The sequence below is a fragment of the Marmota monax genome, unplaced genomic scaffold (genome assembly GCF_021218885.2).
Source record: "Marmota monax isolate L192 unplaced genomic scaffold, Marmota_monax_Labrador192_F-V1.1 WCK01_AAM20220418_F8-fsc00082, whole genome shotgun sequence".
Lineage (NCBI taxonomy): Eukaryota > Metazoa > Chordata > Mammalia > Rodentia > Sciuridae > Marmota > Marmota monax.
In genome coordinates this window covers 1144429-1171978 of record NW_026695207.1, presented here as the reverse complement: position 1 = coordinate 1171978, position 27550 = coordinate 1144429, and the positions used below count along the sequence as shown (strand labels likewise).

Below are 27550 nucleotides of genomic sequence, written 5' to 3'. Positions count from 1 at the left end.
AATAGGGGGTCCAAAACTTGACTTATGACCTAATTAATTCTTTAAAAAAATTAACTGACATTTAGAGCAAGTTAACAATACTACAGTAAGACATCAGATAGTTTCACTAGCAATTGATTCATTTTACATGCCATGCATATTAGACAGTTTTGTTAAAATTGAGTCATTTGTTTCTGCTCTTTTCCAATTTATTTGAAGCATATACTATTCTCTCAAGTTTACTCTCCATGATTCATGGATCTTTTGGTATAAATCATACCTATGACCTTTTCCATAAGCAATGAGTTTAGGGTTATGTAAACTTGTTTCATTGATGGTTCAAGATGGTAAGAGCTCTTTTAATTCTGGTCTCCTTTAAAAAGCATCTAATTTTAAAACCATATCTTCATTCATTCCTGTAAGACTAATTAAAAGTCATAATGTAAGATCTTGATATGCCAAGGTAAACAAATGACAGATCTTTTCTGACTCATTTGCATTGTGGTTACTTGTGATTCACAACTATACATTTCTTAACTCTTCAACATCATACCTACGTGAGATTCCCTGTTATGCTCCCATTACCACGGGGCATAGAATTATTATAACCTTGGTTAGATTTTATAATGCTTAGGTGCTTTTTAAATTATATATTTCCCCTCTATGTTCAAGCTTAATTTGGCTATATTTCTTATTCTCTAATTATAAAAGGGGATTTACATTTTTTGAAATGTTGAACCAAATATAAATATACATCACTGAGAAAGAAATTGGATCCAGGAGTAATGCTTTATGATTTTTAAATTTCAAAATTAGTTAATGAAAATAATGCCTTCTGTAATATTGTGTGATTTTTAAATTTCAGGATTTGTATGGCTCCAATAACAGTAGGCAGAGAAAAGTTGTCAGTAGAGGGAGAGACGGTATTCCTCATGTCTCAGACATTATACCCCAAGCCGTGGGATTTAAAGAAAGAATTATGTGGCAGCACCGTCCACAGGGGGCTGTGACTGAATGAGTGGCATTCAGCAGGCACTCCAGGAAGAAGGCCACAGATGTGCATGGTGGGAAAGGAGTCATGGTGCAGGTGAGGCTCAGAAGAGAACCACATCATTCAAGTTCCTTTACACAAAAACAAAAGAGGAGGGGAAAAGACAGAAGATGCTGTAACGAGGTGGTTTCCTTAGAAAAATCCTGTAGCAACTAAACAATGGAAAGTGACAGTCAACTAAATGGTGTTCTACTTTTTTCTAATTTTCATAGCATGGACTCAAATATTCCACAAAAGGGATAATGATACCTGCAAGCACACACATGGGTAAGGTCTATGTGATTGTGTCCCCCTAAGTTCACATGCTGAAATCTTAGCCTCCAAGATGACAGCATCAGGAGACTGGCCTCTGGGAGGAAACTGAGTCATAAAGATGCAGCCCTCATGAACAGCATTAGCACCCTTATAAAAAGAAGCTTCAGACAGCCCTCTCACCCTTGAACACACAGTGAGAAAGCATCATCTGTGACCCAGGATGTAGATCCTTGCCAGACATTAAATCCCCCTTCAGTTTGGACTTCCTAGCCCATAACACTGAGAAGTAAATTTCTGTCATTTATGTTACCCAGACTAATGCATTTCAGTACAGGAGCCTAAATTATCTAAGACACACACACACACGTAGAATGGAAGAACATATTGTTATGAACTTAGGTGATCAAAATGCCACGAGTTTATTAAAAATCATCACAATGGTGCTATGGGTCAAACTGTGCCACCCCAACAAGAATACATTGAAGTCCTATCCCCCAGCACTCCCAAGTGTGACATCATTTGGAAATAAGTTTTATAGACGACATTAAGTTAAATGAGGTCGTTATGGTGGGCCTAGGAGAACATGAGCAGAATCCTTATGAAATGGGGAAATTTGGTCATCAAGCCAGATAAACACAGAAGAAAGGCAACGTGAGGACACAGGGGTGAGACAGCCATGTGACCCGAGTGATGGGTGATGAGTCCAGAAGCAGCCAGGGTACCAAGGGAGGCAGCCACCTGGAGCTGGGAGGGTAAGGAAGGGTCAGCTCCCACAGCCCCCAGGGACAGCAGGCTCTTGGCAAGTACAACTTCAGGTTTCTGGCCTCCAGGGCTGTGAGACAATGACTGTCAATTGTTTTAAGCCACCAAGTTTCTTGTTCTTTATCACTACAGGCCTAGGGAACTAACACAGACATATAGCATAAAAGAACCACAGCCCAACCTGGTTTTATCTGCTAAGTATTTGAACATTTTTTCCCCAAATAAAAACATATAAATCACAAAAAAAATTACATAGGTCAATTTTCTAGTGCTGCATGGATAGATTCGATTTTTAAGAATATTAACTGTGAAGTCCATTCTCTAACAGAATTTTAAACAGAAATTGAAGAAAAACATCTACATATTAAAGTTCTTTTTCAAGATGTAAGTGATAATAGCTGACATTTTTGCAGCTTTAAAAATATACACGTAACATCCTCAGTAAAGGATGTTAATATTCAAAGAAACAGAACCCCATTATGGTATGATTTTCAAACACCATTATCATAGTACTTTAGGGATGAACTCTTGCAGACTTCGCCTATACTCTCTGCAGGATGGAAGCCATCAGGTGAGGTCAATACTTCTCATGTGGAGGTTCAAGGAGTGTGGGATCCATCCAGCTGGTCATCTGGACAGGCTTGATAAGCCCATCCCAACTTTAACTGTCCATGAACAGCACACAATGAGTCAAATTTGCTGAGCCCTCAATATTAATTAAGCACTGATAGTGAGCTCAATGGTTCAGAGGAAGAGGCATCCATGGCAACTGGACATGCATATCTCAACATTACAGAGCTACAAGGTCCCTTGGAGATCACCCCTCCATCTGGTTCAATACTGTGGAGGTGGAGAGAAGCAGATGAACAGGGGCAGGGGAGGGGAGGAAGAAACAGCCAGGCATCAAGGGAACCAATTAAAATAACACCTACAAGGAGCTGGTGCACAGAAGGAAGCAGAGTACAGAAGAAAGGTGTTGGTGTAAGCAGGGGAAATAGCAAGCAGGGAGGTTTGCATTCAGCAGCAGATCAGACAAACACCCAGGGGCCAGCAGAGGGGAGGAGTGCTGAGTGCTGGTCCTGTCCTCTAGTCTGGGAACCCTCTTCGAGCTGACCTAACATCTCATCAGCTTCCTTTCTAGGGCTGAAGGCTGGCCAGTGCAGAGGGAAGGGAGGGAAGGGTCCATGAGGAGGAGTTGGCAGAAGAGGTGCACCAGTGCCCCAATCAACTTGGGCAGGGCTGGGCTTGCATGTCTAAGATAAGCACCCTTTAAGCATGGCCTTAGGCAGACTTTCATAATTTGCAAACACCTGCCATTTAAACAGGTTTTGGGAAGAAGGCCAAAATATATAACATCTTACTCTGCATTCTCACCTGAAACCATAAAAAGTCAAAGAATATTCAGAGGAATAACTCGCAGTGACAAGCAGGCTGTACTGATGGGAGCCACACTCCATGTTGCTTCCTTCCCCTGAAGCTGGAGTGTGGATTCCCAAAGGCAGCAGGACCACAAAAGGAGAGCTCTTTTGTTGTTGGTGTTTTTTTTTTGTTTGTTTTGTTTTGTTTTTTGGGGTTTTTTTGGTGGCACAGGGGTGGGGGGGTACCCAAGATGAACTCAGGCCACTCAACCACTGAGCCACATCCCCAGCCCTTTTTTGTATTTCATTTAGAGACAGGGTCTCGCTGAGTTGCTTACCACCTCATTTGGCTGAGGCTGGCTTTACACTAAACATCCTCTTGTCTCAGCCTCCTGAGCCACTGGGATTACAGGCATTTGTCACCTCACATGGCTAGAGTTCTTGAGAGCCAGGACACCCAGAAGTGCCCCGTGCCTCCACCTTGAGACATTCTTGCAATATGCAAGCAACCATGGAAGTGTGAACACAAAGAAAACGGCATCCCACCTGTCGCTTCTCCCTTCCACAGGCATGGCCGATGCCCCACCCTGCACCCTGTTGTGAAGCAGGGTCAGTGCAGCAGGGTCCCCTCACCCTGAGGGAGCCATGTTTCAGATCTCTCTGAAATCAACCCTGGGACAATGAGCTCATGGATATCATCAGTCCACAGGTAAGCCTAGGTAGGGGCCCAGGGGTTACAGCCCTGCGCATGCTCCACATTTCATGTATGGGACAGGCAGAGTTTCTGCATGCCCCTGTGCCCTCCAGTCCCCTACCTCTCTGATCTCCATCTTTCCTCTAGAAAACATGTCACCAAGGCTGTGCCAGCTATGGTGAAGGGTCCTGTGCTTCTGCACCTGGGGCTACTTTTCCTTCAGGGATCATTTGACAATGTCTGGAGACATGTTTGGTGTCATGATCGAGAGGGGCCGTTGCTGTTGGCATCAAGTGAGCAGAGGTCAGGGATGCTGCCTCCTCTGTCCTGCATCCTACCTGCAAGGAGAGCCCCCAACATGGAATTGCCTGGTCTAAATGTCTACAGTGGTGATGGTCAGAATCCCTGAGCTAGGGAAAAAGGAGGCTGGTTTTTAAAAAAGAATTAAACAAAGAATTCTCATCTCAACATAAGTAGGTAGGATCTTGTTATGGTTTCGATGTGACGGGTCCCCCCAAAAGCTCCTGTGTTAATAATATAGGACTATTCAGAGGTAAATGATCAGATTGTGAGAGCGATAGTCTAATTAATCAGTTTATCCTGGTTTAAATGTGTGGGCTGGGTGATAAAGGTAGGTAGGCGAGGTGTGGCTGGAGGGAGTCACCAACAGGGACCTTGCCCTGGAATGGTGCATCTTCCCTGTGACCCCTTCCCTCCCACTCTGAGATGAGCATCTTTTTCCCACCACACTCTTCTGCCATGTTGTTCTGCCTCAAATTGGGCCAGAGAAATGGACTCAGCCAACCATCAACTCAACCTCTCAAACTTTAATTCCAAAATAAACTTATTCTCCTCTAAGCTATTCTTGAGGAATATTTTGGTTACAATGATTAAAAAAAAAAAAAAAAAAAAAACACCTAACACAGACCTCTTCCAAACAAAGATGCATAAACCCAGGAAGATCTGCTTCTAAAAGCCCCCAAGAATACTAAGTATGCCGAGCTGGTTGAGATACATCTATTGAAACCTTGAAATGTAAACTTATTTACAGAAAGGGTCCTTACAAATGTGCTGATTGAAATGTCTCCAGATGAGATCCTCATCATGTCATCTGGTGGATCCTAAATTCAATGGTGAGTATCTCTGTAATATACAGCTATTCCTACTGACTTATGTGATCTCCCTCTGCCTCTCTCTTACAAGGACCCTTAGAATTGAACTCAGACTTGAGGAAACTGGACTCACAAAGAAGCCAAATGAGCATGGAAGGAGAGATGGGAGTCACCAGCCAAGGAACACCAGAAGCTGGGAAAGGCAATAAGAGATCCCTAGAGCTTTCCAAAGAAGTGTGGACCTGCCAACATCTCTATTTCAGACTTTTAGCATCCAAAACTGTGAAGGAGTAGGTTTCCATGGTTATTGCCACTAAACATGTGGTGATTTGTTATAGCAGCACTAGGCAACTAATACATTGCTTAATGGATAGTACTGACTTAACTTGTATGCTTTCAAATGGTCAGAACAGATTGATTTAAATATAGCTTCCCAATAAATTTTTTGAAAACTGTATTTAGAAGCTGATTGAGATAAAAGATTCATTCAATGCTAATCTTTACTTTCAACAAAGGGAAATTACACTTTATATATGCATTAGACCCAAAGCACTACAGAGAGATTCTTCTCTCAAAAGATGACAAATTTTAGGTTGTTCATTAATAAATATCAGGAGACTCAAATTATGTGTACAGTGCCACAAAAATCTGTCTGGTGAAGTTTTAATGTGAGCAGCAGACAGAAGTAAAATCATATTATCTAAGCCCTTAGGACTCAGTTTATGGCAAGTGATTAAAATCAATTCCAATTAGCATAAGTCAAAAATTAAAGTTTTAAAATATGTTAACTGAGAGGCATAAGTTGAGAGAACAATATTCAAGCACAGACAAGTCCACAGAATTCAAAGTATGTCACAAGAATGCTGTGGGGCCAAATCCTACACACAATGGCCTCTGTTGGACCTCATTCTCAATAGGTTCTCCATGGTGACAAAACGGTTACACACAGCCTACAACTAATATCATCTGGAGCTCATGATTTCGAAGAAAAGAGATGGGTCTATTTCTCTCAGGGGACACTGTATCATTATTAAGGCCACAAATCCTGTGCCCTTGGGTCATTTGCAGAACCGTAGAGCAAGAGAGTGCTATACTATGGGTAAGCTTGCTGGGTCAGCGCCCACCTGAAAGACAGGAGAAGTGAAAGGCGTGTGTATGAGTTTACTGTGGCTGCTGTAACAAAGTGCCACAAATTTAGTGAATTAACACAAGATAACTTTAGTTTCTCAGAGTTTTAGAGGGCAGAAGTCAGAAGTCAGCACCTCTGGGACAAACTTGAGGTACCAACAGAGTCACGTTCCCTGGAGATGCTCTAGGGAGATCTGTCCCTTGCTTTCTTAGCTTCTAGTGGCAGCCAGACTTCTTTAGCTGTGGCCCAGCACTTGGGCCTCACTGTCAGGTTTAGCCATCTCTACTCTGGCTTCATGCGGCTTTTCCTACTGACCCATGTGATCTCCCTCTGCCCCTCTCTTACAAAGACCCTTGGGACTGAACTCAGAAGCCATCCGGATAATCCAGGGTCCTCTGCCTACCCCAAGATGCCTGACATAATCACATCTGTGTCACCTAAGGCCACTTTCTCGGGTTCCAGGGATGAGGAGGAGGGTGTTTCCTGGAGGTCTTTGTCTCCACCCACCAGATCAGTGTCATAGTGTCGGAGCCCAGAGAGCAGGCCTGAAACTCCAGAGGCAAGCAGGGCAGTGAGAGGCCCACAGCTCACGCCAGGTTCAGCCACCCTGCCTCTGTCTTCTCCAACTCCAGAGGCTGCTTCACCTCACCGTGGGGCCTGCAGACAGCGGTGGAATAGGTGTGCTTGTTTCCCGGTCCTTCCTGTTCTCACGTTCCTTAGCTCATGAACCCGGCTCATTCCCAAAAGCTCCCCAGTGCAGCTGCCTGTGATTCTCAGGGAGTGGTCTCAGAGCAGAGGCATTAGAGCTGCAGAGACACTGGTCCCCATCCATCTAGACAAAGCTAGGCCTTCAGAAACTGAGGCAGAATCTGCTGCTACAAGGTTTAGAAATCTGCAGTCCACAGGGCAGCACAGCAGGGAACGGTGTCCACGTGGGGAGAAGGCCCATGTCCCCCTGTCCAGCACTTCCCTGACCCATGGGATATAAAGGAGAAGAAGAGAACCTTTCACAAATGCTAAAGCAGTATAAAAAGGTCTAAATCTGCATTTGTCCTCCATGAGTCTGTTTGAATTATGTAACTACATGCACATACATATAAAACAATGTGAATCTATGGCAGACTATTTGCAGAATTACAGTAAAATATAAAAAGGACAATCTAATCCACTCATATTTATTTCAAACAGTAAATTTGAATTAAACATAAAAAAAGAACTTGAGGTCAAATTGAAGGAATTCTCTGAACTTCATAGTTCTTCATCATACATGTCAACTGTTAAAAATTGGAGATCTTAAAAGAAAGTTTAAGAAAACTTAAAAGAAAAAAGTTAAAAGAAAATTTGAAGCATGTAGGGAACTGAGTTATTAAGGATGTTGTCTGTTTTTAATCATAAATCACTTCATAGCACATATTTATGGTTTCAGGTAGGAAAATGTAGAACTGGTATTTAATAAAAGCAACCTTTAGTAAAGATGATGTGTAACAAATCCTATATAACACATTTTGAAAAAGAAAGTTTAAAAAGCTCACTTGTAGCATAATTCGCAAAGAGACACAGAAGATAAAGATGAGCATTTCTCAAGCAGAACATCCTATTTATAAGAGACAAATCACTTGTTTAGAAAAAAATAAAATAAACATCAAGGAAAATTGATTGTTTCATGGACCGTACTAACACCTAAGAGACTGCACACAAATAAATACGGGAGTCTTTGTACTCCCCATCAATTTGTGGTTCTGGCTGCTTATACTCTAATAGCTGATCAAAATGCTCCCTGTGTGTTTCATATGTGGAGCACAATTTTCAGATATGTCTGATTTCCCTGGCATGTTCAGCTTTGTTTTCCAGATAGAACTTCTAATTGCTTTCCTTTTACTGATAAAAATAGTCTTCATAAAATTAACCATTTCCAGTTGGGAAACTTGTGGTTTGTGTAAAAATACCTCTTTTTTTCCTGATAAACCTATCTTTCTTTATTCAACCCTCTAATTTTCTTCCTTATTTTAAAATTTGTTATGGGTGCATTATAATTCCATGTAAGTGGAAGGCATTGTGTCATATTTGTACATCCACACAGCGTAAATAGCTCGATCTCATTCCCTGGGACCTTCGTCCCACCCCCGATCCACTTGCCATCTTCCAATGATCTAGATCCCTTCTATTATTGTTATTTTCATTACTACATTAAAATTTATATGAACAGGATTCACTGTGATATGAGCATGGCAGATAGACTTCCTTCCCCAGTGCTACCCATGTTCTGCCTTCCTCCTCCCTCTGCCTCTCCTCTGCTCTGTTGGGCTCCCTTACATTTTTTTAAGATTACCTTTTTAATCTCTTCCCTCCTCCCTCCTCCCTCCTTCCTCCTCCCTGTCTCCTCCCTTCCTCCCTCCCCACCTCTCTTTTCCACATATGATAAGAGCCATTTGACCCTCAACATTCTGAGTCTGGCTTATTTCACTTACCATGAGAGTCTCTAGTTTCATCCATTTTCCAGCAAATGCCATGATTTCCTTCTTCTTTAGGGCTGAGTGAAACTCCATTGTGTGTATATATACCATTTTTTTCCTTTGCCATAAGTTTTGACGAATTGTATATGAGATACCATATCTCCCTTTTCTGTGAATTCTTTCTTTGCTGATCTCTGTCTCCTCTCTCCTCTGGTCAGCCTTGTATGCTTCATGAATTCACTCTCATCTTTGCGTTGTTATCACAATTAAAGTTAACCCTGCACTTGATTCATAATCCACAGGACTTAAAAAGAATAAAGTGAACCCTCTCTCTCTGTTGTAACCATATATTCGTTCAGAGAAAGAACTTTCAATCTCTTGTTGCTCTCTTTCCTTAGTAATTTCCAAATTTACATGCAATGCGGTTCTACTTTTGTGTCCTGATTTTTGCAGTTAGAAGCATTATTTACTGGCTTGTGTTCCACATATCCCTTCACCTCATCAGTACAGACACACCTTCCCTTTCACGATGGTATGAATATTGACCTATACAAATTTTGCTTGGATATGCAGTGATTACACACTTAAAAAATGAAATGCAAATGCTATTCCCAGATGGGCCACAAAATAAGATATTGACTACATTTGTTTTTTCAGAACAACGTTTTCTGCTTAGAGTTAATTTAATGATCATCTCTTGTCTTCTTTTCCTATTCCTATTCATGTGGTTACTACTAATTGGACTCAACTGTCGGTCTCCGTTGTTTCTAAGTCCATGCAAGCACCTCAGGCAGCCTGTACTGTTATATTCCTGGAAAGAACTCAGCACCTGCATGACCCCAACCAGTGATGGACAGAGGCTCCGGGAGCTGCAGTAGAGGGTCCACAGGCACCTGCCCGAGCATCCTGCCCTCTTCTCTTTTTTTGGCCTCTCTATCTCCTGGGTCTAGAGCATGGTCATACACTATTCACACATTTTTCTTCACTCTCCATCTCTTATCCTTTATTTAAATTCATAGGAGATTTTTTTCAACTTTATTTTCTAATTTTCCATTGGTATTGTCAATTTAACCATCATTCATTTTAAAATAATCTATGAAAGCTTTTAAAATACACTAAATATTTCTTCTTTCTTTGTTTTGTGGGTGCATCAATTCCTTTTGGGCTTTTCCACCCCTTTTGAAGGGTAATGTTCTGGTGAATTTCTCCAGTCCTTTATTATTTCTGTCCAAATTTTCCTCTACTTTCTTGGATATATTAATCACAGTTATTCAAAGTCATTTTCTGCTAACTTTGCTAATTGGATCATCTGTGGGTTTAGTTCTATTGCCTATTTAAATCTGATTTCTCTGTCACGGAGTCCTGCCTCTTTTTGTGCCTAGAATACTTAACTGTACACTGGAAGTTGTGGATAAAAACAATTCCAGAGACTGCATATGAAGCCACTTTGACCTAAGACCCTTGTATCAGGGAGTAGCCTTTCCCTCTGTTGAGCAGACTAGAGGTAGGTATGGGAGTGGTGAAGGCAGGGATTGATTATCTCAGTCGACTCCTGAATGAGGATGAGGTGTCACCTGGTGAGATTCAGATATAAGTAGTCCCCCTTGTCTGTGGTTTTGCTTTCCAATGTTTGAGCTAACTGCAGTCAACTGTGTTCTGCAAATATTAGATGGAAAATTCCAGAATAAAAAATAATTTCCAGAATAAAATAATTTGTAAGTTTTAAATTGTGTACGATGCTGAGCAACATGATGACATTACATGGAGTCTCATTGGATCCTTCTCAGAAAAAGAAACATCCTTTTTCTAGTGTATCCACATTGTATGCTCTACCTGCTCATTAATCACTTAGTATCTATCTCTGTCATTAAGTCAAGTGGGTGTTTTTCCCCAATGCTTGTGTTCAAGTAACCCTATTCTGAGAAAGAGTGGCCACAATCACATACTTTTTGTTGCAATATAGTTTTACAATTATGTTATTATTTTTAGCTTTTGTTAATCTCTTATTATACCTAATTTTTAAATCAAATTTCACTGTACATATGTATAGCTAGGAAGAAGTAGTTCATATAGATTTCCTCGGTCTCCATTGTTTTAGACATCCCCTGGAACTTGGAATGTCGCCCTGGACATCAGGAAGGGCTCTTGGGCTTCTGATTCACCTGGATTTCTTGCTCATAATCTGTCAGAGATTTTAGTCAGATCTCATCCTTATGGGTAAGGATGTAGAAAATTCATTCCACCCCGTTTTAGTTTGAAAAGCAAGCCACATGCCTCCCATGTTATCAACATTTTAAAAACATATTGCCACAATTGGTCATGTGTTTAAAGTCCATGTGGACTTCAACGTACAACTAAACCTCACTGTGACTGCGGACCTATTTGCTGGTTCCTCTTTCTAAGGACCCCCCTGAATGAAACTCAAAGTAGTCTTATCTTCTCTCCTATTTTATTTGTTTTTGTGTGGTTCTTACTTCGGAAAAAAAAAAATGTCTTCTGCCCTCAAAATGATGTATCAGGTTAGAGTGGAGATACTTATGAATGTAAAATCATCCATATTTTACTGAGTGCCTACCATACTTTTTAGAATCTCATTCAACGTTTCTTCAATGTCCTTTCATTTTCCTTGGACTCCTACTGCTTCACCTGAGGTGATTAGTTCTTTTTGTTACCTATCATCACTGTATTTTACAGGGTAGGCTTTCTCTGTTCTTGTGTCTTTCCAAACTTCCAAAGAAAGGTTGCTTTCCATTCTTCAAAAGACTTCAAATTTGTCATTTATACACGGTATCTTTTTGTGTGTTCACAATGATTTTTTTCCTAAATGTAACTTTATTGTGATTTGCATGCCTGGTTTTGATGAATGAAGTATGTGGGTTCTCTCCATTCTCTTGAATCAGAAACTAAAGTCTATATTTTAAAATTGCCTTTGAACCCAATGCTCATTTATTGAAATGATGTTTGACATGAGGTCTTTGGATGGCAAATATGAATATCAAGTCCACACATTGTCAAAACCACTTTCTTATAAAATCGATGACTTGTAATGGAGAACTTCTGCATGGGCAACATACCCCTGTGTGATCTAGAACACACCTAAATAAAAACTGAATATCTCCCAACACTTATAAACTCACTGACAGGATCATATGGCACTATTTATAAGACTGAATAGCTCTAAGGACAGTGAGGTTTGGAATGAACAGGAGAAATGTTGTGATTTAATGAAGAAATAAAATATGAACTCTTAAAATTTAGCCACAAGAAGACAGGAACAGAGGTATAAACCTATAATACTTGTTGCTCAGAAGGCTGAGGAAGGAGGGTCACAGGCTTGAAGCAAGCCCCAGCAACTTAATGAGCCCCGAGTGTGCCTGAGTGTGTATCTGTGTGTGTGTGTGTGTATACACACATATATATGTATATTTTAAAATACATTTGTTTATATGTATGTATGTGTGTGTGTGTGTGTATACATTTTTTTTAAAGCTGGAGATGTAGCTTGTTGGGGGGGAAATCTGGGGTCAACCCCCAATCCCCAGCACTGTGAATTTCAGCAGGAGGACAAGGCTTGTGCTTGACAGACACATGCTAAATAAGGCAGAGCTCACTGCAGCCGTACCCATGGCTCCTCTCTCCAATGCTATTGGTGTTATGAATAAATTAAAAATGAGAAATGACTCACACATTGTAGAGTCACCAAACCAAGAGTCTCAGTCCATTCACTCAAGAGAATTGTAGACCAGTGTGACTCATATTTTTTTATTTTTATTTTTCTTTCTTTACATTTATACTTGACCCTTAGGTAATTAGGAGACTTCAGCCCCCAGAATGTATAATCTGTTACCCAAATAAGAAGCCTGTTGCTTAAATTTGAAATAAAGTTTTGCCTGGTAGTCAGCTCATCTGCTGGTGCCAGATTCGGGGCGGGGCACAGAGGTGAGGAGATAAAAGCCGCCGGGCAGAGAGTTCTGCGCAGCCCCTTCTTCAGCAGTTACATCAGGCTCTGGGGCCATTTTTGAAATGGAAATAGAAATGCATTTTAGATAAATGAAATGAGCCCCTCCATTTATCTAGCTTCTGGTGATTGTCAGCTAGTGTTTGCTATTGGCTTACAGAAATTTTCTGACCTCATTTCATGAAACTAAAAGATACACACAGCTTAGAAAAATATTCATGCATCTTCAATTTAGTTTTTGAGGCTGCAAGTAAGGCAGAAATTCAGAAACAGAGAAGAGCAATTATTAAAAAGTAAGGTACAACACAACTGAATGCATTCAGTAATAAAGCATACACTACATTTTTTAAAAGACATAAAATAACACTTCATTTCTTCAGTAGCAGAGACCAATGTCTGATCAGTCTGTGTCTAAAATATTAAGACAAGCCCAAATGAGATTCCTAAAAACACTGAGAAATTCCCATCATAGCGGGTCCTGCTGATGCTCTACCCAACTCCGCTGACAGAACAGGGTGCCTTGCACCTGGCTGCTCTCAGCATGGGCTGGAACTGCTCACAGCTGGCCCTGCTCTGGAGAGATACTCTTGGCTGTTGAGAACCAGTTCACCAAGAGGTGCATGACTCCCGCCAAACTCTGCGGGGCACAGTAGGACTGAAGGACAAGGGTGTAGATGGGGTATAGATCACCCACCTTGCTTAACAGCCTCATGCTGTCTATTCATGCTCCACAGCTCAGGGCACATTCCCAGAGACAACCCTTATCTATTTCTTTGTCCGCAATATCCTGCACTTTCCACCCTAGGACCTACCCTTCATAGATCCCAGGCTATGTTTCCAGAGAACCTGACCTCAGAACCATATGTAAATGACAATACAATTTAGTAGCTAGAGTCCCGGCATACCAGTAGTGAATGACAGGTAGTATGTCAAGTGGTATGAATGAGTGCAATCCAGTGGCGTTTAGTTCATGATGAGGCAACTACTGTCCTCAGAAGGCGTCTACACCCAGGTCTGCAACGCGACCCCAAGCACAGACCAGCAGAGAGGTCCCAATTAAATTTCAAAAACTCTGAGCCTCAACTCACCTATAAATGATTGAAAAGAATACCTAGGCCTTAGTGCTGCTAGATAACTCAGTGAGATGGTGCTTGCAAAGTGCTTATAAGGCCACAATCAATGTTGTCAATGATTATATTGCTGTTGGCATCATTTTTTGTGACAGATTTGGTCACCAAAGTTATATTGAATAAGCATAATACCAAATTTCAAATTAGTAGGGAGAGTTTTCCTTAAAGAAACAGGAGTCTAGGCATCCAAAGCAATGACAGAAGAAATAAGTAGAAGGAGAATACACATTAATAGTTTAATGCAATCAAGGACTTTAGGGATAATCCAGTCTGCACTTCTTCCTGAATCTCCTCTCTAAAATGTACTGTGGGAAAAATTAAGGTCCAGAGAGGTTAAGTGGTTTGTTCAGAGTGTGGCTAGTTATTGTTCATAGAAATGTCAGAAGCATGAATACATGTTTGTGTACAGTTAAAAAAAAAAAAAAGTTAGAATGGTGGGGAGGCAGAGAGGGGGAGAACAGGGAATATTGAGTGCATTCCTAGGGGGCAGTCCTGTTTAACCACACAACACCCAGGGGGAAATCTGTACCTGCCAATGTCTGAGAGCCTGAGTTTTCTGCTCCTTGCAGGTACACAGGCAAGTGATATTTCCCAGATGGCCTTGAAGCTGGATGAGGCCATGGGACAGAGTTACACCCAATGGAATCTGGGCAGAGGGATGGATCATCATTGGCCAAGTGCATAGAGATCTCCTCTGTATGACCCCTCACTTTTCCCCCCACGCTGCCTTTGGAGGTGTGGGCTGAAGATGGGGTCATCATAATATACAACATATTTTGATTCTGAACAGTAGCATAAAATGGAGCCCCACAAACTGAACTGGACAGTCATGGACATGAGAAGTAAATCTCCGGCCTGTGAGTATTTGGTCCCTGGGAAAACAGGGTATTCTGTTAATGGCAGTGTACTAAGTTCACTAATACTCTCCAAACCAGTAAGTTCTCAGTCCTCATCTGAGTTTCAAGTCAGTAGAGACTTTTCTTTTAAAAATTATACGTTAACCACTATAAATCCCCCAGGAAGTTATGAAAAAAGAATGATAAATGTGTTTGAAAATCTTTGTAGATAAAACAGGAAATTTTCACCAAGGAGCAAGATACAAGAGACTGACTAGAATCTGGAGGAAGGACTATGCTATCTATGGTTCCAACCCACTGGTCAAGGTCTCCAGACACCATGCAATTGCTGTTCAAGGAGTGGAAATAGACTCGTCAAGTACACACTGTCTGACAAAGTGAAACAGACAACAATCACACTGCATAATATTGTGCTTACTCCAAAAAATATATGTTCAGAACATGCTCTGTACTAGTTACCAGAATAAGTAACACACTTTTTCTCTAAAGTACAGATAGTGAATAGCTTAGGCTTTGTAGATTAGATGGTCTCTGTCAGGACTGCTCAGTTTTGCAGGGTAACAGCCATAGACAGTTAAGTAAAGGAATGGATGTGTGTTTGAATAAAACTTTATCAGCCATGATCATATATTGACAATATGCAAATAAATGACCATGACTGGGTTCCAATAAAACTTTAACTGTGGTCCACATGCCCTAGAGTGCTGAACCTTGAAAAGTCTTAATAATGGCAGTCTTTAAGATTCTTTTGCTTCTACAATGCTAAGATTTTAAGAACATATAAAGAAAGGAAAAAAAATAAGTTTGCAATCATGATTTTTGAGAGCTACAGGGGAGACCAGTCTCTTATTACCCAGTAAATATAAAGCATAATTTTAAAAATTAATCAATGTGAATATCTCATTGAAATAGTTTTTCTAAATTATTAATTAGTATATCATTCTTTAAATTATACAGAAGCTTTCCAACAGAGGGTAGTTATATCAGAGTGTTATGACCCATGAGACAGGTTATTATAAATGGACTCAATTTATTTTTAAATTTAATTTCATATTAATAAAAAGAAGTAATTTAAACTCAAGAGTCCCAGCAGGTTCTTTAGAAATGGCCACTAAGGATTCATACATGTCTTGGGTTTTATATATATGAGGAAATCAAAAGAGATGAATTCCTAGCATATCAAAGATATTATAGATTCAATCAAGAAATCTTAATGTTACAGACTAGAATAATGGCTTCTTCAGAATATGTGAGGACCAAGACAGGAATCATCTAACATAAGGTTTTCTCAATACTGGCACTGGAGCCATTCAAAGCCAGGTAATTCTTTGTTGAGTGTGCTGTGCACTGAAGGATATTTATAACCATCTCTGGTTTCCACCATGACAAGCTAATAGCAGCTTCCACCTCCAGCTGTGACTCCAGGGAATGTCCACAGGCATTGTCACATGTACCCAGGAGATGAAATTGGCCCCAGAGGAGAACAACTGGTTAGACATTGACACAAGTTAAATCTCAATTCCATGAACTCAGATATACAGGAAGAGAAATTAACATCTACCTCAATTTTGGAGAGAGTTCTCTACCAAGAATGGTCGAGTAGGCAGAGAGACTCAACAGTTTTCAATTTAGAAATCATAGAGGCAGGTGGCAAATTGGAACCGATTTCAATTTTTCTGCTTATTCCAGCAGTTGTGAGAAACAGGCTGTGAATTCTTTTCTCTTAGTAACAAAACCCTATTTTAAAAAATGGATTTTGAGCCATTTCCCAAAAGAACATTAGGAAGATAGTGAGGTTGATGGAGCAGAGGCCCCAGGCACTACTTGGATTCTATTCCAGAGCTTCCACCTCAAGCCAAGGAAGAATCCCAGCCGGGCAAGTGTGGCTGGTTAGTCTTGTGGCCACCTGGGTCTTGTGGCCACCTGCATTTTTACATTTCAAAGAGATTTGTTCTTGTAAAGTAACTATCATCATCAAAGCAAGAACAGAAGCCACGCTGAAGACTCAAATCTGACACCACACGAAGTAGGAGAGATGCCTAATGGGGAACCGTGACTGAGGCCAAGAATGGTCTTCCACATACGGCAGAGGCTCGTCCTGTGTCCACACTGAGTGGCCAGGAGTGCACCCCAGCCTCCAGGGGAAAAATGCACAACAAATGTTAGCACATTGATATTTGATTCTTCAGCCATTGAGGAAAAACTGGTTTCATTTCCTCAAATTAAAAGCAACTCTTGAGTTTTCTCCTTGTAATATTAAAGATGACACCTGCTTGAAATTCATAACAAATATTCCAAGTGCAGCCTTTTTACTTCATGGAATGTGAACGTTCCTGCAGTGAGGCCAAGACATTGGCCTCAAACAGATCATGTTGCTATGGGTATGAGAGTCCCTGCATCCCAACCGTGTCAGATCTTTTTACTTCTTTAAAGACTTCACTGTGGAAGTCTCTATTATCTAGGGAGACCAGAGTCTCTTGGGCAGAGAAAGAGACCTCTGATTTGGAGACCAGCTAACTCATTTCCAGCTCCCTGCTTCAGGGTTATCATGCAATCTGACCTTGCAGGGAGGCTTCTCAGCCTATTAAAAATCTCATGAATTCAGCGTGGTTCCACAAAGGTGAGTAACCTGATGACCAGGTTCCAGGGACAGCAAAGGGGGGCCCACCCTGCCTTCATGGAAAGGGGATGAACTCAGGGGTATCCCTGTGCCTCCCACAGCTGGGAAGTGTGGGGGCTGCTCAACTTCAAGGGGTGCATTAAATCTTGGGACACTGACAGAGCAGGGCTCACTGGGGCTCCAGAGGTCTGTGAAGGTCACTAAACAAAAGGAAAAATGGAAAAGTTTTCAACGTCTGCTCCTGACAAATGATGTTGAACCAACATAAGGGCCGATGATTTGAGGGAGAGATTTGATGTTGCAGAAGAGTGTTGAAGACAGGGGCCTGGTACTCAAGGAAGAGCATGTCAGAGCCCAGAACTGCCTGCTTATGCCGGAGCCTTCTCTGAGCCAAGTGTGTGCACCTGTGTGCTTTCAAATGCCTCTCAGCAACCAATTCTTATTGCTCTTCTCGAATTTAGGAACAAAAATGTGAAGTTTACCTCATACCCCAGAGTGTTAAGGTAAAAATGATTGAGAAAGAGTGAGACATACTATTAAATATCAAGGCATTAAAAGGTTTGCAGGCATTTATTCTGAGCTACCAGAAGCCTAATGGCTGACTCTAATACAACACTGAGGCTATAAAGACAAATACAACACGCCTTCCAACACAGCGCACCTGCCCAGGAGGCAGTGATTGCTAGGCTGAAGTCAAGACCTGGTGCCAGGCATGGTGGTGCACACTTGTCATCTCAGTGACTTGGGAGGCTGAGGCAGGAGGGTCACAAGTTTGAGGCCAGCCTGGGCAACTCAGTGAGGTCCTAAGCAACTTAGCAAGACCCTGTCTCAAAAAAAAAAAAAAAAGCACTGGGAATGTGTCTGAGTGGTTAGCACTACTGGCTTCCATTGGAGGAGGAGGAGGGAGAGCAGAAGAAGACATAGTATTAGTAGAAGTAGTAAAGGCCCGAGGGTGTGAAACACCCCAGAGGACACTAGCCACCCTTCCTTGGGGGATTACAAGGATGGGATACCTGAAGTGAGAGTCAAGGACCCCTCTTTTTCTAGAGTAATAGAGTAGGGTTAAAGCGTGTAGAGGGAGAGGGGGGCTAGAGAAAGCACTTGAAGCTGGGGAACAGCTGATGGCCTGGGAACCAATGGGTAACTCGACATTAGTGGACACATTAGGAAGGTCCCCAGGGGTGGGCAGAGATGCAGCCACCCAGAGGTGGATGGCGCTGTATGGCAGAGGGGCGAGGTCCCACAAAGCCCCATCTGGTGCCCAATGAGGGCTCAGCTGGGTGGAAGCCTTGCCCCCCTCCCCTCCTTCCCTCTGCTTGGCCACCTTAGGAGTCCTTGCCCAGTATGCTCTTCCTCCCACATTTAAGCAATAATTTCCTATCTTTGGAGAGAGAAGGAGGGAGAAAACGATTAGCCTGAGATACTAGAATGAATCCAGATGATCCTTTGCAGAAAACGGCATTTGCCTAGAATAAAGGAAGGCATGCAAGTCACGGTGCTCTGCCACTCAGTCCACCACTGCGCTGCCCGGCAGGCACCGTGCCACTCAGCACTCGAGGTCTGGTGAGCCCAAGTCAAACGTGCTGAAAGCACAGATTAGACACCAAAACCTGTTACTTAAAAAACGGAATGGACCCTATCTCCTGAATTTCTTGTGATGACTCCATGTTGGCATTGTGATATTTTAGATAGATAAGTAAAATGCATCACTAAAAATAACTCCCCGTTTCTTTGCACTGTTTTCAATGTGATGATGGGATCATCCTGAATTACTTATGTGGCTCACATGCTTCTCTCAGACAGCACTGTGTACAAGAGCAGAACAGCACTTTGTTTGCCTCTGTGCTCGTTCTTCTTTGTTAGCCTTGGAAGTAGTCATTTAAATTAAAATAAAATATTCATAGAAATCAACAAGACCTCTTTCCTGGAGTCCTGTAAGGAAAAACGTAGTGTCATAAAGAACTGCCAGTTGTATCCCTCGCCATACTAAGTAAACAGCAGGCCACAGAACTGCACACACACTCGGGGTGTGAGAAGGCGAGCGGCACTGCTGGGCACTAAGGGTGCTGCAAAGACTCTGTCCTGAGGGCTGTGTTCCCAGCGCCACCTCTCAGCCTCACTGCCTCGCTGGACCCTGTGTGGCCAGAGGAGGCTCTCACCCGTGGTACTGCCGAAGGGCTCCACTCTCCAGCAAGAGACCTCAGCTCCATAAGCCCTACACCTGACTCCCCCCACAGGCAGGAAGTCTGGGCAAGGGAAGTGGGCATGGGCAATGGGCAGTGAGTTTCCTTGCCTTGGCACGGAAATATTACATGCACATGTTAATGGTAACATCGCATCAAGAAAAGCTGCAAAAATGTCACAAAGGACTCTCATGAACCCTTCACTTCTGTCCCCTGCCACAGTCCGGCTGGGCAAAATAACCGGGAGGTGACAAGCAGCTTGAAGGTTGAAGCGGGAACTGCTTTATTGCGGAACAGCAGAGGTTTATATACCTAACTGATTACACACAGCTTGACTCAATTAGCATCATCCAGATTCAGCAGTCCGCCAATAAGGAATCCCCACCATCTTAATGTCTCGGTGGCGTTGCCTCACAAACGACTACTCCTGGCAATCTGCCAGGCGCCATCTTGACTTGGTCATGGCCTCCAATAGTCCCCCATTAACGTATCATCACATTGGCTTTATCATATTTTCTGTCTTCATATGTGCGTATCTTCTGTACATATTTATGCAGTTAAGTTCTAAAATCACTTAAAAATAAGTCACCAAAATGACAGCCTTTTTACCCCCTATATATTTCAGTAGGCTTTCCCAAAGGGCAAGGGCACTCTCTGAGATACCATTAAAGTTACCAAAGTCAGGGAATGGGTATTAACACATATCTACTATCTTATCTATAATCACAGTCTCTAAATCATCCCAATAATATCCCTTAGAGTAAGAAGAAATAAATACAGGTCCAAGAACTAATCTGGATCAAGTCGTGCATGACGGTTGTGTTTCTTTGTCTTCTTTGGTGGTGGAATAACTCTTCGTCCTGTTTTCATATCCTTTACGACTTTGATATTTGAAGGGCAGAGGCCAGCTTTTTGTAGGGCGTCCCTCTATCTGGCTTTGTTGGAGGGTTCCTCATGACGACACTGGCTATAAATTTTGCTGGAATCTTCCTGTGTCTTTTTCAGTGCCACAAATCCATGGACTTTTTCCTGTTACTAGTGAAATCACTTTGCACTAGCTGGTGTGAGGTATCTGCCAGGTGTCTTCACTGTCGAGTGACTAATAACTAGTATACAGGTAATTCTGTGAGACTGTGTAAGGGCCCTTTTGTCATCAAACTCAGATTCAACATCTTAGCAATCATGGATCATTTTTGCATAAGAAGTGTTTTAGTGTGAAGATTGCCAAATCATAATTCCTGAACTAAATCATTCCTCCAATGTTCATTCACTGGCATTTTATGGTAAGTGCAAGCAATCCCTTCCACCTCATTGCCTAAGTTGTGTCTTGTCCTTGTTTGAATATGTCCATGGATTCTTATTTCTAATCTGCCACTGTGATCATCCATGTTGACAATCTAGTGATTTATTACTAATCATTCTCACTTTTCAAAAGCTGAGCCAGTGTTCATGGAGAAGTCACTGTTCTCGTCTCTTCTCCTGCCTTGCTCCATCTCCTCGTGATGGTGAGGCTTGGTAGTGGTTTGTGGCCATTTTGCTGATGAGAAACCAATAACGGCTGACAGGCCTGGAGCTAGATCACAGACCCAGGTGTAGGGTCTTCAAAGCTCATGCTTTTTACCAATATTAGCTTTGGTTGTAGATTGTCTTATTTCAAGACCCCAACAAATAAAAAAGACAAATTTAATATTAAAGCATACCTCTAAAGTTTCCTGAATGTTCACAAGTACCAGCATTACCAAGAGAATAAAACCATATGATAAATTCCTCCCCAGTCACTTCTCATAGCCTAGGACATGAGGATGATACCAAAATGGGTTGAAGAACATTTTCCAAACTGTGCCCAGCTCAGGGATCCTGACATGGCCCACAGGGCATTTGAGAATTCCTGTGGAGAGACATTTGTGTCACATCCATCTTGTTCTCTAGAGACCCTGATCATCACACCTTCCCCAAACACCAGGGAGAGTGAGGGGGCTGTTACAATTCCTATCACCACTAAAATAAAATCTGAGACACAAGGAATCATGGCTCAGTCTCCAAACAGCAGTAACAGATATAAAAGTTTTATTTTGATCTATTTTGTTTATTCTTTGCTCTGTGTAGATTTTAAGCCCTAGATTCATATCTATCTAATCAAGAACAGAAAGAGGAAACTAAGACGCTTGCTAAGAACATGCCGGCTAAATCTCATGAATCACACCCCATGAGCAATGGGTGCTCTCGGAGAGCAAAGGGACGCTCCAGACTTTGCAGGAATGTCCTTGAGTTGGCTGTCACCTGAGGAAGAGTAAGTCAGGATGGCTCCTGTGAAACAGGAGGTTACAGGGAACAGGAAGAGGCTGATGGGGAATCAGCTAAGTGGCAACTCACATCAACAGGGCAGCCCAGAGTCCTGTGGCCCGACCAGCTGAGAAGTGAGACACTGCCCCGCCTCGACGGGCGCCCTTGCTTCTGTCTCCCTGCCCTCAAAACTGAGTTAATTGGGATGGAAAACGAGAGCTGAGAACAATTAAATAGCACCTACCTGGATAAGAGACAGGTCCTCAAGCTGCAATCTGAAGAGGTAGTTCCTGCAAGACACAAGAGGAGAGCAGGTTTATTTTTAGTGGATTCTAAAAAATTCATAAGTATTATGAGACTAAAGGACATGAACACATGAAGATTTGGGCTTCAGACTTATCCCGATGCAGGAGTAATACCCAGAATATGTAAAGAATTCAAAAAATGAAACATCAAAAAACCAAGTGATCCAGTTAATAAACTGCCAAGTGTGTTAAACAGACATTTCGTAAAAGAAAAACAAAACTAGTCAACAAATACAAGCACCATCTTTACTAGCAAAAGAAACCATCTTAAATATTTAACAGGAGGCAAATAGTTATATACACCATAATATATCCACAAAATATTCAACAATTTCAAAATCAGGATTGATCTAGCTGTGTGCAGTTGTGTACACCTGGAATCCTTTGGCTGAGTGGGGAAGACTGCAAGGTCAAAGTCAGCAATACCCTGTCTCAAAAAATAGTAATATTCAACATCATAGAGAAATTCAATCAAATCATCTCATTTACGAAAGCTAGAGGAAAAAAATCAAAAAAGCTAGAGAAAAAAGCAAATCATTAAATTAGAGATATACAAATCAAAAACACTGAGATTTCATCTCACTCCATCAAGAACACAAACCAGGGCTGGGGCTACGGCTCAGTGGTTAGAATGCTTGCTTCGCATGTATGAGGCAGTGGATTCAATCCCCAGCACCACATAAGAAAATAAATAAATAAACAAAATAAAGTTATTAAACAAAGAACCCAAATAATAATAAATGTGGGAGAGGATGTGGACAAAGGGACACTTTTACACTGCTGGCAGATAGCCAGTTGGTAAACCACCATGGAAATCAGTATGGAGTTTCCTCAAAAGACAGGAATGGAGCCACCATATGACACAGCTAAGCCACTCCTCAGTGTTGACTCTAAAAGTATTAAAGTCAGCATACGATGGTGACACGCGCATACCTCTGTTTATAGCAACACCATCCACAACAACCAAACTATGGAACCAGCCTGGGTGTCTGTCAACAGATGAACAGTTAAAGAAAACGTGGTATGCATATACAATGGGGTGTTATTCACCCATAAAGAAGAATGAAATTATGGCATTTAGGAAAATATATAGAAACCGAGAACATCATGTTAAACCAAATCCAGAACTCAAGAGTTGTGAGTTTTCTCTCACATGCGAAAGCTAAAGAGGAAAAAAAGAAATAAAGAAGGTTGTGGTGGGGATCTCATGAAAACTGAAGGGAGACCAGCAAAGTAAGGTAAGGGAGCAGGGGAAGGGTAGAGGGTGGGAAATCCTGGGGAATGATATTGGCCAAACTACATTGTTATATCAAGTTCATCTACAAATATGCAACAATGAATCCCACCATTATGGATAACTATAATGCACCAATACAAATATGGAGAAAAGCTTCCTACTAAGAACATGCCCAGCTCAGAGGACAAAGGCATTCACCAGGCCCATGGACACACTGAGACTGCCAGGAGAGCTGGTGAGTAAGTCCCCAGTGTGGGGGACTGGGAAAGTCACGGTTGGCTCTCTCCATCTGCATGCATTAGAAAAGGACAAGGGAATTTGATTCTGAAACTGAGTTTAACTTCAGTAAAAGCATACCCCACTGTTCCTCAGGAGTCTCCACTCCGATCCATGGCCCCGACTCGGCACGACTTATATGTAGGAATGTGAATTTCACCCAGGGTCTCAGTATCATGGCACTCCATCTTATTGAGGAATTCAGTTTAGAAATATGGACTTGTTCGTCCACCTGAGGACACTGATGCTCCCAAGGATTTGAGTCAGTTCTGTGGTCCCCCGTGAGACACAGGAAATCTGAGAAATGGACACTATCAGGGGATACAAGGAATAGCAGGTCCACAGTGTTGCAGCTTTGGGAGAAAACCCACTGCCCTCCATCACAGGGCCATGTTGGTCTCTGGCTGAGATGATGGTGGCTCCTTATCATCATGAAGGAGCCACCCGGGCAGCAGCAGCAGCAGCATTCCAGAATAAAAGGAGAAATCAACTCGGTGAAAGTGGAAGTGGAAAGAAAAAATTGATCTACAATAGAGAGCAGACCCTCAGGTGTGGATGAGTGTGGGCAGGGTCTAGAGGAGCCGGGTTGTACCATGGGTTGCCCAAGGTCACTTCTATGGCACTATGAAAAACTTCCCAGTGAGAAGCAAATGCAGATGACGTCCCCTACACTACCTTGGGGAGGGGTAAAGATGGAAGATGTCAGATGTCAGAACTGGACCTGCCACTGCAGTCAGAATGCCAAATGCGGCCATGCCAGGCAGGCACAGCTGCCAGGGGACCAAGAAACACGGTTATGGTCAGAGATGGGACGGACGAAGCCCAGCAGAATCTGATGCTCAGTAGCATCTGTGCTCACGCTGATGGAGGGCACCAGGATCATCACAATCCCTCCCACACCATGGGCATAATGCCACCCACCAAGTGAAGCCTGTCTCCTGCCAACCACAATAGCCTCTCGCCACATGCTTTCTGTCTCTCCAATTTAACCCCTGATATCCTGCCAGAGAAGCTTCTGGAAGCACTGCTTGGCATGTGCCATCCTTACCGCAAAGCTGTGGGGAGGAGACCTCCCTGTCTTTTGTTACAGTAAAGCCAGCGTCCTCCATGCAGAGCCAGATACCAGGTCCTCAGGGGAGCAGGAACGCCATAGGAGAGTGGGTTTTTTGTTTTTGTTTTGTTTTGGCCAGACACCAGGGAGAGGCCAGGTTTCCAACAGGAAGTTCATCTGAGGGAAAGGGAGGTGAGCTCAGTGCACAGGTGGAACAGACTGACTGCCAAGGGAAACCGTGGAGGCCACCAGCGTCCCAAGTTTTCCCATACTCTCAACGGCTGTGTCCAGGCACCCACACCTCTCCTGTAAGGGAGGTGAGGAATCCATACACAGGACTCGTCTCTCCGCTGAGGGACTGGCAAGGGACACGAGGGGCAAATACAACCCATCACCTCCCTGAGCAATGGGGCTCCACCCTCCACCATTTCCCCTGAGCCTTCTAACTGCAAACAGCTGCCCCTGTACTAGGGGAGGCATTATTCCCCGGTGGCTCAGAATAATTGTACAAAGAAGAGCTCTGCCACCATACAGCCTCGGGAAGGAAGTGACTTCCACTCTAGTCCTCAGTCTTCTCATCAGGAAAATGGAAGTGATTATCACGCCTAACCACCTAGTGGTGGTGTTTTGAAATTTAAACCCAAGGAAACTGTTTAGAATGGAGCCTGATCCAGTGTAAGTGCTCAATTAACAGCTGCAGTTTCCAGTTGAAAATAAAGACCATTAAAACTTCAAGGTACACTGAAATTCTCAGCATATTCTCCACTGCACTGGGACAGAAAGAGCGGTTCTGCCTTCCAGCAATCGCAGGTTAGAAGCAGAGGTGACACAGGCATCCCTGTGTCTTTAGGGATGGGCTGCAATGGGGAGGGGTGGTAGTGGTGCTATTGGGTCTTAGGAAAGGAGACGCATTAGTTTTCTTGTCATTAGTTGAGAGAAACTATTCGAACCCAAGATTCCTATTCTCTTACACATGCACACACATACACATGTGTGTGTGCGCGTGCGCGCAGACGCACAGGCGATGATTGCACTACAACATCCACCTTGCACCTTGGAATACTTTCTGGAATGGTAGCCCTCATACACCAAGGAAGAGAAAGAAGTTCCCTCCCATCACTGAGGAAAGAAGATGGTAGGAGCCACCGTGCTCTGTAGAGCTCCCAGCAGATACTTGGAGAGGAAAGCTCAGGGCCCTCTCTCTACTTGGGAGCAATGGGTGGAGGTATAGAGACCACCTCTGAATCTCCGGTTCCAAAGTCAGGTGTTTTCCACAGCAGATAACACTGATTTAGGACTGAAACCACGTCACACTCGAATTCCACGGGTCCCTAAGCAAATGTCACTCTTCTGAACATTATTTTTTCTGCTTCCTGCATGCTATGAGTCTGTAAGTCACCTCCTCTCGGCAAACAATGCCAGGGAATTTCAACCATCTCCTTCCTTCTCCCAAACACCTGAGGACTATGTCTCCCTCCCAATTTTCTCATCAGTAATAACAAATCCATATGGAAGATACAGAGCAGGAGGCAGGAGGAGGCAGAGAGGAGGAGGCATGTGCCTTCTAGGAAAAATGCCACCACTGTTACCATCACCATGCCCATGCCCGACACCATGCTGCAGAGAAGTAACGCAGGTGTGTGGACTTTTCCTCTGGTTGTATTTTCTTGGTTACAAGACACAAGTTGGCAATTTTTAACTCATTCTCAATTTTTTTTTAATCTAAAGGAGAATCAAAGAATCCAAGAATTCTAGAGCTGTCATTAAAGAATATAAACCCCTCAATTTATGGATGAAGGAAATTGTACAAATAAAGAGATGCAGTGTGACTTGTCCAAGGATTCAGAGAGAGACCCTTTGTGCCACTTGGGTCTCATTTACTCACCAATTAGGCATCCAATACCCTCTTCCTCATCTCACCTGCACTGAAAACTCACGTAGTGCACGGCACCAGCCCTTACTGTGTCATTATTCCACAAGCTCATTGTTCACACCCAGGAGCACTTACGGTCACTCTAAGACAGTTCAAGTGCTTCTCATAATGAGCTCTTGATTCCAGGCCATCAATTCCCACCTCTGGGGCTACAGTCTGGCTGTGACATATGTCTCCTCATTAAGAGAACAGGTTGACCCCACTGGTGTGGCTGATGACATGGTGCCTCCCTTCTCACTCATTATTTGCTTGAATTCTTCCCAAAACTGTCTGCCCTTCATTTTAAGAGGGCACCATTTTCTTCATTTTTGAAACTAGAGAACTATACCGTACAATCTGTCAGAATACTAAAAAATGGGGGAGGGACATTTTTAGACATGTACAAGGCCCAGTGGAGTTGGTTGACTATATGGCCATTGGGAAATGAAATGGATAATTGGGAAATGAAATGTCTCCAAAAGGCCTATGAGTCAAAGTTTGATCCCCAAACTGTGATGCTATTGGGAAGTGGAGGATGCCTTAGGAGGTCAGGAATACAGGAAAGAAGTTAGGTCACTGGGTATGATTGTGCAGGGGATACTGGGAGCCTCTGCTTGCTGACCTGCATGGCCTACATGACATTCCTGATTTACTGAGGTAAATAGGTCTCCTCAATACACCAACCACAGGTACCATGGCAGCATAGGCCCCAAACAACAGGATCAAGTGAAACACAGATTGAAACCTCTGAAACTCTGAGCTAAAGTGAAAATTTTTCTTTATCCATCTAATCACCTCAGGTATTTTGTTATAGTAACAAGAAGATGTCTAACATAGCCATCGAACAAAACACCTTTTTTACCATGATAAATTTCAATAAATTTCTGACAAGTACTTTTCATGTATTTTTATTTTTCTCAAATAATATTTCAAAATAATCTTAAA

The 27550-nt window shown here is 42.6% G+C and overlaps 1 protein-coding gene across 7 annotated transcripts in view; it reads right to left on the bottom strand.

Annotated features, from left to right (window-relative positions):
- Sema5a (semaphorin 5A) overlaps positions 1 to 27550 on the bottom strand; it is a 451060-nt gene that overhangs the window by 203530 nt on the left and 219980 nt on the right. For all 7 annotated transcript variants that reach the window (XM_046430338.2, XM_058574513.1, XM_058574512.1 and 4 more), the window contains one exon: positions 22069 to 22114. In XM_046430338.2, coding sequence (XP_046286294.1) covers positions 22069 to 22114 — 46 coding nt within the window. The remainder of the gene's footprint in view (positions 1 to 22068; positions 22115 to 27550) is intronic.